Source organism: Pleurodeles waltl, chromosome 1_1 (assembly GCF_031143425.1).
Source record: "Pleurodeles waltl isolate 20211129_DDA chromosome 1_1, aPleWal1.hap1.20221129, whole genome shotgun sequence".
In the NCBI taxonomy this organism is placed as follows: Eukaryota; Metazoa; Chordata; class Amphibia; order Caudata; family Salamandridae; genus Pleurodeles; species Pleurodeles waltl.
Window position 1 is genome coordinate 640,724,157 of NC_090436.1, and position 12,688 is coordinate 640,736,844.

Consider the following 12,688-nt stretch of genomic DNA (forward strand, 5'->3'; position numbering starts at 1 on the left):
CCCCGCCATGAAGCTGGGCCCGGTGAAATATGTTGAATTTGCTCCAGTGTAATATGCGGACATTTAGAAGCGTCTGCACATCGACTGCTTTCTGTTCTGAGCAGTCTCATTCAGTTGCGGAAGGGGATGTCTTATTTGAGATTCAGGCTGGGCCAAACACAAAGGCCGAATTTAAGGGGCCACCAGCCCTCCTTTTGTTCCAATGCAATCCTGGCTGCAAACTATCTGGAACCTACAATCTAGATGCCAGTGCAATAGAGGGGATGCATAGGCACATAGTTTGTCATCACTTCACAAGTACTTAAGAGAAACTAAGATTTGGAGGCAAGCTTTTGACTTTGGTCAATCCCTCCATATTAGAGATGTGCACGCACTGTAAGAATGTCAGATGTGTGGATCTGTCGGATTATTAACATGATTAACAATTTAAATACCAGATTTTGACTTAATTGTTTATAGGGTTAAATATACCAGGTGTCAGAGTGCTTTACATCACACACATGCATTATACATTGTTAAAATCTGCAAATGTTGTAGCAGAGAATGGATTATGTGGCAAGTGCAGCAAATCCATAATTATGTGGAAATCGCAGCAGAGTCGCATAAATCCAGTGGCCCTGGTCTAAACTCATATCTTGCAGTTTGCATGGAGGTACTTGATTCTTGCTTATAACTCACTTTGCTATATTTGGAGGATTGCAATTTATGACCTGCAAGTTACAAAAGGATCACAGTGTCAAAACCACTTGTCTACATAAAGTAAAAATCTCTCATCTGCATGTTACACAATGTGCTTTGCAGGAGACACATTATACCTCTAAACTGTGACTAGACAAAAGACAGATCTATAAAGCAATTACATTATCTACAATAGTTTCTTACCATTATTATTTCCTGAGATTTACTGGAGGCACAAAGATCCCTACAGCAGGGGCCTTAGCTCATAATATACTTTCAAATGCAGCCTTACTGACCAATTAAGCCAGAACAGATTTACTGTTAGGTTTTCTCAGACCCATTAAGTGGTGGGTAGATCTGGGTAAGCATACTTCACCTAGGAAAGTGGTCTCACCTCTGGAGAGGGCAGGCATCTGAAGCTATTACATCTACATTGAAACGTGCTGCACATGGAGTGGTACACCTGGTGGAGTTGGCTGGCAGCCAAGTTAGTTGGTTCAATCTTTGGTAAAGGAAGTTTTACACTTTCAAGAGGCAACAAAGTTTGATGCGCAGCGTACAAAAGTGTCAGTCTTCTGCCTAAATCAGGAGTGTCAGTGTATAATCTTCTTGTCCCTTAGGTTCATAATCCACTTCACAATCTCTGTGATCATGCTGGATAGTTTCCAGACATGGCAAGGATGGAGCTCACTTCATGCCCATCCCTTGGCCACTGATCTGTTTGACAAGTTTCAGCACTGTTTTCCGCAGCTACCAGGGTCTCGCTCCAGTCAGTGTACCTACCTCAGAATTTAAGATGTTCCTAAATCAACTCTTTGGTTTTAAATACATCAGTTTTTCACCATGGTGCAAGTTTGAGGTGGCAGATTAATCCTTCGACTATACATAGGTCTATATGATAGTAGATTTTTATCCTAAACACCTAAATGATCAGTTCACCAATCCGTTTGATATTTTACTTTATATATTTACGCCTTTAAGAGGTTTAAAAATACCCCCAGTTTTTATATTTTTCTTTAAAAATTGTCACCACTTAATTGTTGTATGCAGAAGTGTTCTTCCTTTGTTCTTTTGCCACTTTTATTTAGGACATTGTAAGCTGTGGGGTTAGAGCTTTATAAGCGATGCCCTCAGAGCATGCATGGCAAGTGCTGCCTGACCATGTACTTAAGGACCCAGGCTGCACTAATGGCTGCAGAAACACAGTTTAGCAGGACCCTCACAAAAGCACAAGAGAGTAATTGTGAGTGTGTTTAGTTTGTGATAGTGTATAGACCTGTGCAGGAGATTCTTTCTTAAGTATAAACTCATATCAGAAGCTTTCGGGGACTATATTGACAATTGTGGGCATGAGATTATACACAACATTTGAAAACTGTTGTGAGGCAATAAACAAAATAAACATTACCTGTTACTGCAAGTGACTGTCAAAAGCATTTCAGCGCTATTTACTTGACAATTTTTAACTTACAAACCTGCCTTGTTATTGTACGACGTGTTACACTAATGTTCATAAATCTCTTGGATCCTCATTTTTGGAATCTAATACCATATGTGAACATTTTGCTGACTGCTCATTGCCATGCAGACGATACTCAGTCTAGAAAGGTAGATCCTACTACCCATCACAGCAAACCATACAAAAATGCATGGGATTTTTTAATGTGATTTTCTTACCCACATGTTAGGTACTCAGTGATGTAAAAGCTCTCACTAATTTCTCATGTCTTATGCTTAAATTTCCTGTAGCAAAATAGTATGGCCCATAATGTCTGAATTAATATATTTACACTATATCCAGTTATATTTGTATCTTTCTTAGAGGATGTCCCTTGAATACCAAATGCAGTGTGCAACTTGCCTTATTTTGTTAATGGTCAAAGTACGCTAAAATTGTCATTGCAAGCAGTGGTGGCATGCTAAGTACGTTTGTAAATGTTATAGTTTGATAGTTGCAACTACAGTTTCTAGCATTTTTAATGCAATACATGAAGTGTGCTTTGCCTTTGGTGCCAAGCTTAGTATGTTGAGCTTGTAGCACTAGTGGCTTGTCTACTGTAATTAGTCACATACCAAACTTCATCCACATTTAGGTTGTTCATTGCTTCTGAAAGGGAGCTCAAATCAAAAAGCTTAAGTAGTGACCAGCTGTCTTTTTCAATCTTGTAATTTGCCCTAACGTACTCATGATAGACCTGCTCAACATATGGGTGAGGCCTTAAAATCTGATGGCATTTCTTTCAATGTCACTTCCCGTGGGATTATGGGCTGTGATGTCACTTCCTGTAATGTGACTTTCTGTAATCTCACGCACTGTGATGTCCTAACTAACACTTCACTAAGAAAGCAGAGCCATATTTCTGTGGAGCAAAGCCACTTCCAATACCATGCCCTTTCTACTGTATACTTTCACCTAGAACCCCTAGATTGAAGCCATCGGCAAATAAAATCCATAGAACCTCTCTGTGAATAAGTAGGATAAGTAGGATGAATGGGGAAATGTAGGAGAAGCTCTGGCCTAGAGATCTGTCATTTTACCACACATTTTCTGCTTCTTCTTCTCCACCTGCCTGCATTTTTTAAATCAACCCCACTGCCATTTCCCTGCCAATCTGGTCATGGTTAAAAGTTGAGGGGAAAATATAACGCACAACTGCATTTTTTTTCCTCATGTTCTCCAGATGTATACAATTTTACACTATATAAACAATGTTGTGTGTGTTGGGAATGTCAACATCATGGAAAACTTACCATGTAGAGGGTTTAGGAAACATAAAACATCACTTGCATTTGTTTGTTTTTCTAGACATGAAAAGTACATTTCATGAGAAGGCTTTCCTAACCATAGAACCCTAAACAAGCATTTTCAATGCAATAGGTCTAGCATTTGCTTGAGTTAGACCTTTTGGCATTGTAAATTCATTAATAGATTTCTTTTGCCACATAAGTTGGTCAACCCTGCCTCATAATTGTATCTTTTTCTGCATATAATTCCAGTGGCCGTGCGTATAACTAAAGCCCTTCCATTTACCTTCTTTCTGTATTTGCAGCAAAAAATGAAAATGTTTCCATTTAGCATCCTAATTTAAATATGCCATGCTAATTCCAGTAGAATACCACTTTCACCACCCCACCATCAGGGTTGCTGGCTGGCTAACACAATTCCCCCCAAAAAAGGCACATGACAGCTACAGAGGAAAAATAAACTAGAAGGGTCACCTAAACATATCAAGAGTGTTCAAACAGTCATTGTGTAAAAAGGATGTTAAGTTGGCCTGAATTATGATCATAATTGTAATAAGGAGAGAATATATACAATTATCATTTAAACCTGTAATGCTCAAAACAGTCCCTAGAGGGCACCATAACAAAATTATAATTTGTAAGGAGCATGGTCATGTAACCATATTGTTAGCGCCTAGAGGGCATAACTCTATGAAAAAAACAAGAAAAAGTAATTCAGTGTAACCATATACGTAGCCCCTAGAGCAGGGGTCTGCAAACTGGGGGGCGGGCCCCGCTGGCGGGGCCTCAAGTGATCCCAGGGGGGCTCCAGGCTCTGTATGCAGATAATAGTGCTTTGTTTTAAGGAGAAAATGTTTATTACATTTGTAAAAAGGTAACAGAACTTAACTGCAATGTTTGAATAAGTACAGACGTATTTAAATATTGCCAACATAATAGAATGATTAAGAAAAATTCTGAGGGGGAGCCTGATGATTTATTTTTTCCTACTGGGGGTGGGGGCGTAGCATTAACAAGTTTGAATACCACTGCCCTAAAGGGTGTTTTAAGGCTTGTAGGCCTATTGCAATGATCTTACAATGTCTTTAAAAAAAACTTCTCCTAGCTATAAAACAAAAGTTCTAGCCATGCAAAAGCTTAAAAGATATGGAATGGTGGGAGGGGTTATTAATTTGGAGTCCTCACTAACATAGTGTAGGGACCCAGAGATGATGTAGACAGGAAGAGCACATTGTGGTTAATGTTTTGAAGGTGGTCCCATTGCCCTAGGACCACCACAGGCTGAGTTATATAGTTAGCCCCTAGAGGGCATAACCACACAAAGATAAAATGACAATAAATAACACAGAATAACCATATAGGTTGCCTCTAGAGGACATAGTGCATTACATATTTTCAAGGGTAGCAGGCGTATAACAATGATATTACAAACAAGGTCCTTAAAACACAAGCTATTCCCAGCTAGAAAACAAAAGTTCCAGCCATGAGAATGCTTGAAAAGACTCTGATTGTTAGGAGGGGTTATTATTTTGGTGTCCCCACTAATCCATTGTGGGGACCCAAGGATGACCTAGAAGGAAGGAACTCTTTGTGTTAACTGTTTTAGTGGTGGTCCCATTGTCCTAGGTCCACCACAGGCTGCATTATGGGCAACAATATTGTGAAGAAGAATGCTTGCAAAGCAATGTGGGTCGAGTTTTCCCGAGTGCAGTTAATATTGTAATATCGGCTTGCCCGCTATGCCGGTAGAGCCACTTTTGCTTTGAGTATTTCTTTTTTATGTAAAGCATTTACCTATTTCAAGTGTTTTAAGGGGAGAGACACAAGAAATGACTCTGGTTAGGTAACTATGGGCAATGTGACCAGCACTCCAATACCGCTGATCGAGTTCACCCTGTTGTGCTTGTTTGCTCTGTGAGAGCCACGGCTGTCGTGCAGCACAAAGGGGAGAGAAAAAAATAGTTCACCCACGCTGAAGTATGTCGGCAGTCGTGCAATAATCCATTTAACAAGGGCAGTTTGCAAAATGTGACAATAACGGCCTTAAGGGGGGACAAACATAAAGCAATTACCAATGACATCAAGTGATTTTTGAAAGGTAGGCCCACGAATGAGTGAAAGTGATGGGTGTGAGGTGGGCGTGGTTAAAAGCCCACAATACTTACAACAGGTCAAAGTGCTTGCACGCTTCACCTAAAAATGGGGTGGTTTAGGCCTCTTAACATACTCTCAGCATTCGAAATGACAGGGTGTTTCTTTGACAAGTTTAAAAGTGCATGGAATTGTGGGGAAAGCCTTAGTAAATATTACTGAATACCCATAAAAGTATAATTAATTGTTTACATCATTCGCAATCAGTTTTCCTTGAGACTCCTGGAACATTCACTCCCCCTCGCCATCCCTCAAGTCAGCGATACAACTGCTGAAAATCTTGCTGATTTGGTGAAAACATCTGCAAAGACAAAAATCAGCAAGCCTGAGTTTTGAATCAATATGTTGTTTTGAGATTAACATTGTTTCTAAGTGTAAATTTATCGTGTTTTATGAGTCGGATCTTTTCACATTGCACTTATGCTTGATTTCACAACTCCTCATTAGCCCACGCATGGAATGGAACTGCTCATTCTCTTCCTTCCACATGAAAATAACCATTAAAATATCAATAGCATATTATTTTCAGCGGCAGTGGAAATATGCGATTTTGCAGCCACGGCCATTTTCGCCTAATTATAGATTTGCCACATTTGGCACATAAAACAACATGTGCCGCACAATATGCAAAATTGAACAAAAGTGTTTCTAGCTAAAATGGTTCAAAAGTTACTAAAAATGTGATGACACTTGTTGCTGCGCAGTGGAAGGCCCTTTAGAAAGCTGGAAAGGTCACCTTTCTGTTGCTTATTGTTATATTTTGATGTTAAACTGGCACTAATGTGCAACCAATGCCCAGAGAGTGTTACCAAGTTTTAAAATGATGAAATAATGAAGTAATACTATTACAAAATGCGCCATGTCATGCCGCATAATTTGCCTTTTCTTGCCACATAATTTACTCAATCATGCTACATAATTGGCCCTCTCCTGCCGCATAATTCCACTGGCCCTGATTATTGTGAGAGCTTTTAAACGTGATTTCGTCTCCTTTGTCTTTCTTGTGCGATATTTGCTTTCAGCCGCGTGCAGCCTACTACTTACTGCAGAATCTCAATAAGCAAATACCTTTATTACGTGCCGCTTGTTTTATATTCGTCGTCGTCCACGCGCACGCCTGCAGGCCTCGCGCTGCCTGAGGAGTGCTGGATTAGTCATCGGTTCTGGCAGAGTCAGTGCACAGACTGCAGCGGCAGTCCCAGCATGACCAGAACAGAAGCCTTCGATTGATGCTGCAGGTGTGAGCCTCGCGCCGGAGTGTTGTATTAATGACTGAACAGCTTTAATCAGATACCCTGCCTCCAGTGTCTACCTAGAATAGTATTTACCAGTTCTCATATCGACTGCTGAGAAAGATGAAATATAATCTTTCATGTTATCTCCGACTTCGGGCGAAAAGACGAAACACATTTGTTCCGTGGTTTATATTTTGTTGTGAGTTCAGGGCTCACCTTCAGAGGGAGAGAGGCCGTGGGAGCTGCAAGGGCTCTTTTCACAGAAATGGTATTTGCAGGTCGAAGACAGAAGTCTTTTGAAAGTACTTTAATCAGCCATTCCTGGGCCTTGTGGTAGGAAATGGTAGGTGGAACAGCGCGGTGTGTTTCTATATAAAGCATGTGACCAGCGTCACAGTGCAGTCTGGTAGCCTGTGTAAAGGAATACACAGCCTGAAGCGGTCTGGCATCTATCAGTGTGTGGCAGGTAGGCCAAGAAAAGCCTAGGGAAATGCTGTACTTACCCGACCCCACTACATTTTAGTATTAAATGGAGCAAGCTTTTCAGTTCTCACTGCACAGTCACAGATATAATAGGTACGCGATCCTTAGTTGTTAGAGAAAGTTCTGAACAGAAAATAATGAAATATTTCAATACTTCAGTATGTAGCTGCAAACAGGCTACCCACTAATATGGGTTCGGTACCTTTAATCACATCTCTGAGAGCAGCCCTTGCGTTCCGTAGCCCTAGAAGTCTTACAAGGCTGATGGTGGGGAGTTGGGCTGTTTTTGTAAATTAATTTTGTTAGACTATAAACTTAAGCAGAACCCAAACCTATGTTACAACATGTTCGTAAGTATAGGACACGAGCAGTGATATAACAGGTACTATGTCATATTGCTTTGTTATCCGGGGTGGGTGGGTGGGTTCTGGACTCAACTCCAGAGACCGCCAGCCTTATGGATTAGAGTTGCCACCATACGTGATTGCAGAGATTAGGGGACCAGCTGTAGTGCTGTGGAAGGCAATGCCCATCCCTGTGGGGCTCTGAGGGTTGCACTTGCAGGCTATAGCAGAGCAAGCTGAGGGCTGGAGGGAGACCCAAGCTGATGCCTGCTTTCGGAGATGCCCCTGAGAGGCCGTGAGAGAGAACCCTTGTTAAACGTCGATGATCTTGGACCTTCTCAGTCACTTGTGGGGTCCAGCATAAAAGCAACCGTAACAACATAGAGAGAGGTGTATGCTTTGTGTGGGATCTGGCAGTGCTGGTACGCCTGAATCGTGGAAGGGCCACCTGGTCATTTGAACCCGGGTGATGAGGTGTGCTGGTAGGAGACGATAATGGAGAATCCTAGCTTGATCCTGTCACTGGTGGAGATGCAGAAAAGGTGTGATTCATTCAGGGGGGTCCATAGCTGTTTGTGCAATGAGATGCCCCCCCTAATCTTCAAAAGATTATAGGCTGAGAAATTCATGTGCACCATACATTTTGTCTTAAAGAAGGAGAGGGCAAGGGTTCCTGAGATTGGACGTCAAGTCCTCTCACAGCATTGAAAAGGGATGGAGTAACGGGGCACTGTGGAGACTGTCCTTGTTGGGGATAGTGGTCCCATCACATGATGGGGACCCTTAGCCTTGTTGGTCTTATGGTGCAGCGTGGCAGGAAGACATAACTAGGTGACTGGTTAGGTTCTGGTAAACCCTCTCTTTGCCTCATAGCACACGTTCCTCTGTGGTTTGGGGGGTGCGAAGTGTTTCTGAAATACCAATGGTTTAACTGATGTTTTAGAATGGTAATCACTGGTCTTACATGTGACAAGGCGTCAATAATGTTCCAGAATGTAATGTGAAAGTTTAATTTTACTGTCCAAGCGGTAGAGGCTCTGGCTGCTCCTGAAATAGGAAAATGTTGAAATGAGGGCTCTCCGTGAGACTCATCTACTGAGTAGGGAGACTGAATGTTTTTTGTTTTCAAACTATCACACCATTGCAAGATATAAGACACGTCTTTAATTAAAAAGGTAAACTTATATAAGAAAATCAATTATGCAATGGGACTGAGGAATACGGACCTATCATTAAGAGGTGTTATGCTGCAAATCCAGAGGAAGAATTGTTAATGCAGATGGTATGGTACCTAGTTACATGATTTCCAGAGAGTGAAATAGTCCTAATGGGTGGCCCTAGTAGGCTTATAATTTCAGTATTGCACAGATCTGGACAGAGTCCAGCCTCCGCCAATGAGTTTAAGAGAATATGTTGTTGTCGGAGGGCAGGGTGTTCAAACAGGAGTCTTGGGCTACTTAAGTAGGAGGTAAGTTATTCGTTTCATGTTAGGCCCTTCGGTTAAAGCAAGATCAGATAGGTCATGCCAGGGTTCCATTCTCACTCCATCTGTCCCCATCTTCCTGCTTCCACTCCACACCACACCACCACCAGCTTCTATTCCATCATTCACTCTCAGCATTCCAGACACCAGCGTAGCCATAAGGGAATGGGACAGACGGGATACTATGGAATGCTTTGAGGATCTGTGGTTATTTCATGAACGGAGAGCCAACAAGAGGAAGACAGTGACTACATATTTTCATCACACGTCCTTAGGACTTATTTTAGGATTGATCTTGTGCTGAAATCTAACCTGATCAGAGGGCTGGGGGAAGCTGCAATAAGGCTTTTTCTGTTTTGGACAGCGCTCCAGTAATGCTGATCCGGGATATAGGGGTCTCAGCTCCCTGCTGCTGGAGTCTGAGCGGGTTCCTGCTAAAAGACACGGGTAATGGAGCTGATATTGGGAAATGTATTGATGAGTATATAATTAGTTATTAATGGAAACAGAGAGGTTCATCCTGCTACATCGTGGAAATAATCAATAAGTTTAGCATCCCTATGCGTTCGCTTGCCTTTTATCAGCATTTCCCTCAGTTGGATAACGCGATACAAGGCAGTGCTTGTTATGTAAATAATCATTTAATTTTCATACAATGTAAAAATGTGTGTGTTGTCAATATATTATGTTGTAAGTAAATACTGTGCATGTTACATTAGTTTTCCTTTCTTTTGTAAACAGAACTTAGAAAAAGTCGATGTGGAGTTTACTCATGCCGAGCTTCTGGAGTTTTTTAACAAGGTCAGTATTGCGTTTTTGTAATCTCTCTGTAATTAAAAAAACCTCCAGGGTGTTCACGCCTTTGTTTCTTTTTGTGTTCCGCTTCTATATCATTTATATCATTGCCTGCGATGGGAAAGACAAACAAATGTGGGACTAGAGAGACCACAAAGGAAGAGACTGACAGACAAATAAATGTACTTGCCAATCAACACATAATTTCAATATCTGGTTAATAAAACTGCCTAATTTTATTCCACACACTCTCAAAAGGATTTTTGGGGAAGCAGCCTAAAGAACGACGCTGGAACAACGAGGGTCGTTGTCCACGTAAGTGGAACAGCGCTTTCCTGAACAACGACCCTGTTTACCTCTGCCTTAACCACGCATGTCCGAAACAACGAACGTATGTGATTAAGGCAGAGGAAAACAGAATCCGGATCGGAGAGGACGCAGTGAGGTAAGTGGGGCTGTGGTAGAGTTGGGGGTGGTAGTTTTAGGGGCGGGCATAATTTTAGGTTTTAGGGGCAGGGGTGGGGAGTTGGGGTGGTTTTAGAGGTGGGGCGTGCGGTAATTTTAGGGGCAGGGGTGGTGTGTTGGTTTTAGTGGCCGGGGTGGAGGGGGTTGGAGTAGTTTTAGGTTGGGGTGGGGGGGTCCTGGTAATTTTAGGGGTGGGGTTGGGGTGGTTTTATGGGCGAGGGTGGAGGGGTTGTGGGTGTTTTAGGGGTGGGGGTTGGAGTAGTTTTAGGGGTGGGGTCGCAGTAGTTTTGGGGGTGGGGGTTGGGGTAGTTTGGGTTTTAGGGGCGGGGTGGGGGGTTGCAGTAATTTTAGGGTTACAGTGGGGGTTGGGGTGGTTTTAGGGGTGGGATGGGGTCTCGGTAATTTTAGGGGTGGGGTGGGCTGGGGGTGGTTTTAGGTTTTAGGGGTGGGGTCGCAGTAGTTTTAGGGGCGGGGGTGGGGAGTTGGGGTAGTATTAGGGGCGGGGATGGGGTGTTGGTGTAGTTTAGGTTTTGGGGGTGGGGGTTGGGGTGGTTTTAGGGGCAGGGGTAGGGGGTCGTAGTAATTTTAGGGGCAGGGTTGGGGTGGTTTTAGGGACAGGGTTGAGGGGTCGTGGTAATTTTAGGGTCAGGGATGGGGGATTGGGGTGGTTTTAGGCATGAGGATGGGGGCTGGGGTAGTTTAGGTTTTGGGGGTTGGGGTGGTTTTAGGGGGGTAGGGGGTTGTAGTAATTTTAGGGGCAGGGTGGGGGGTTGGAGTGGTTTTAGGGGCAGGGGTGAGGGGTTGTGGTAATTTTAGGGTTAGGGGTGGGGGGTTGGGGTGGTTTTAGGGGCGAGGGTGGTAGGTGGTGGTAATTTTAGGGGCGGGGTGAGGGGCTGGGGTGGTTTTAGGGGCAGGGGGTCGGGTAGTTTTAGGTTTTAGGGGTGGGGTGGTGGTTGCGGTAATTTTAGGGGTTGGGGGTGGTTTTAGGGGCTGGTGGGAGGTTGCAGTAATTTTGGGGGTTGGGGTGGTTTTAGGGGCGGGGCGGGGGGTCGTGGTAATTTTAGGGGTGAGGGGTCGTCGCAGGAGTTTTAGGAGCGGGGTAGGGGGGGTTGCATGTTTGAACCATCCATGCCATTCCACGCATGCCTTTACCAGAAATGCCTTTACAATGAAAACTTGTTGTTAAGGCATTTGTGGTAAAGGCATTAGTGGTAACAACGCAGTCGTTCTTCCGACTGCGTTGTTCAGGCATGCGTGGTTCCAGCATGCGTTCTTCCGACATACATTCGTTTTTTTAATGTGGGCGATGGTTTGTTTGTTTAAGAGCCAATAAATAACCCTGGTGCCTATGTGGTTGTGAAGCACTCAGTTTCAGGCTGCAGGTTAGATATGCATAAGCAGTGTTTTGGAACGCAATGTTTATCTGTTCCTGAGGCCTCTTGCTGCATCTAATTGAATGTATTCGTAATTGATACAAAAGGGTTTGAAGGGGACTTGTGGGCTGAATGGAGAAGTAAATGTGTTGCTCAGAAAGGCTGTGTTAAAACGAGATAGTCTGTAATTCCCTCAACCACTAGACAGTCCTTTGGTGGAACAGAGAAGGAAATACATTTCGAGTAGGGACATGCAGATTTGGATCAGCTAACAACAGGAGTATATATGATCATGAAAAGGTACGCCTAAGAAGGTGGCTGTGCTGCTGAGGTGACTGACTGCCTTAGGATGAACCGTGGGCTCCAGGAACATCTGGAGTAGTTGATGCATGGAGAAGCTCTTCTAGATCTGGTGTCAGATTTCTGAGCAGAGCTACTTCAAAAAGGTCTTTGTTACGCAATATGCAATGATATAGACCTGCTGTTTCAGCAGGTAATTTGTTGGTTATTGGGCAAGCTATTATAGGCGACACATTAATCTGTAGGATTATGAAAGGTACTAGGCTTGGGAGACCTCCTAGACCACATTTTGATTTTATTTGGGATGTGAATTTGGTTTTTAATTTATTTGTGTCACGGCCAGGGACTGTTTACTTGAGTTTTGAAGCACTTGTGCCACAAGTTAGCTACCTTACCTTTTCTGATTTCTTATTGCATTGGAGATTGATCACAGGTACTGTGGTCCTTGTGGTATGCTTTTCAATTGTGGAACAGAACTACGACTATGTCCGATCATATCCATCAGATGTTCATGTATTGTGGAACATTGCGCATGAGAAGCTTTGTGGTGGTTTAGTCATTCAGGAGCAATCAATAGTTTTAGAGCCACTAGGCTTCCAAGTGTACTGATGTGCTCAATTCTCAGATAGCACTAAA

General features: G+C 43.0%; 1 protein-coding gene across 1 annotated transcript in view; it reads left to right on the plus strand.

Moving 5' to 3' along the window:
- The window catches only part of COMMD10 (COMM domain containing 10), a 769,929-nt gene that overhangs the window by 741,319 nt on the left and 15,922 nt on the right, over nucleotides 1–12,688 (plus strand). Inside the window, exon 6 of the mRNA XM_069226671.1 lies at nucleotides 9,861–9,920. Coding sequence (XP_069082772.1) covers nucleotides 9,861–9,920 — 60 coding nt within the window. The remainder of the gene's footprint in view (nucleotides 1–9,860; nucleotides 9,921–12,688) is intronic.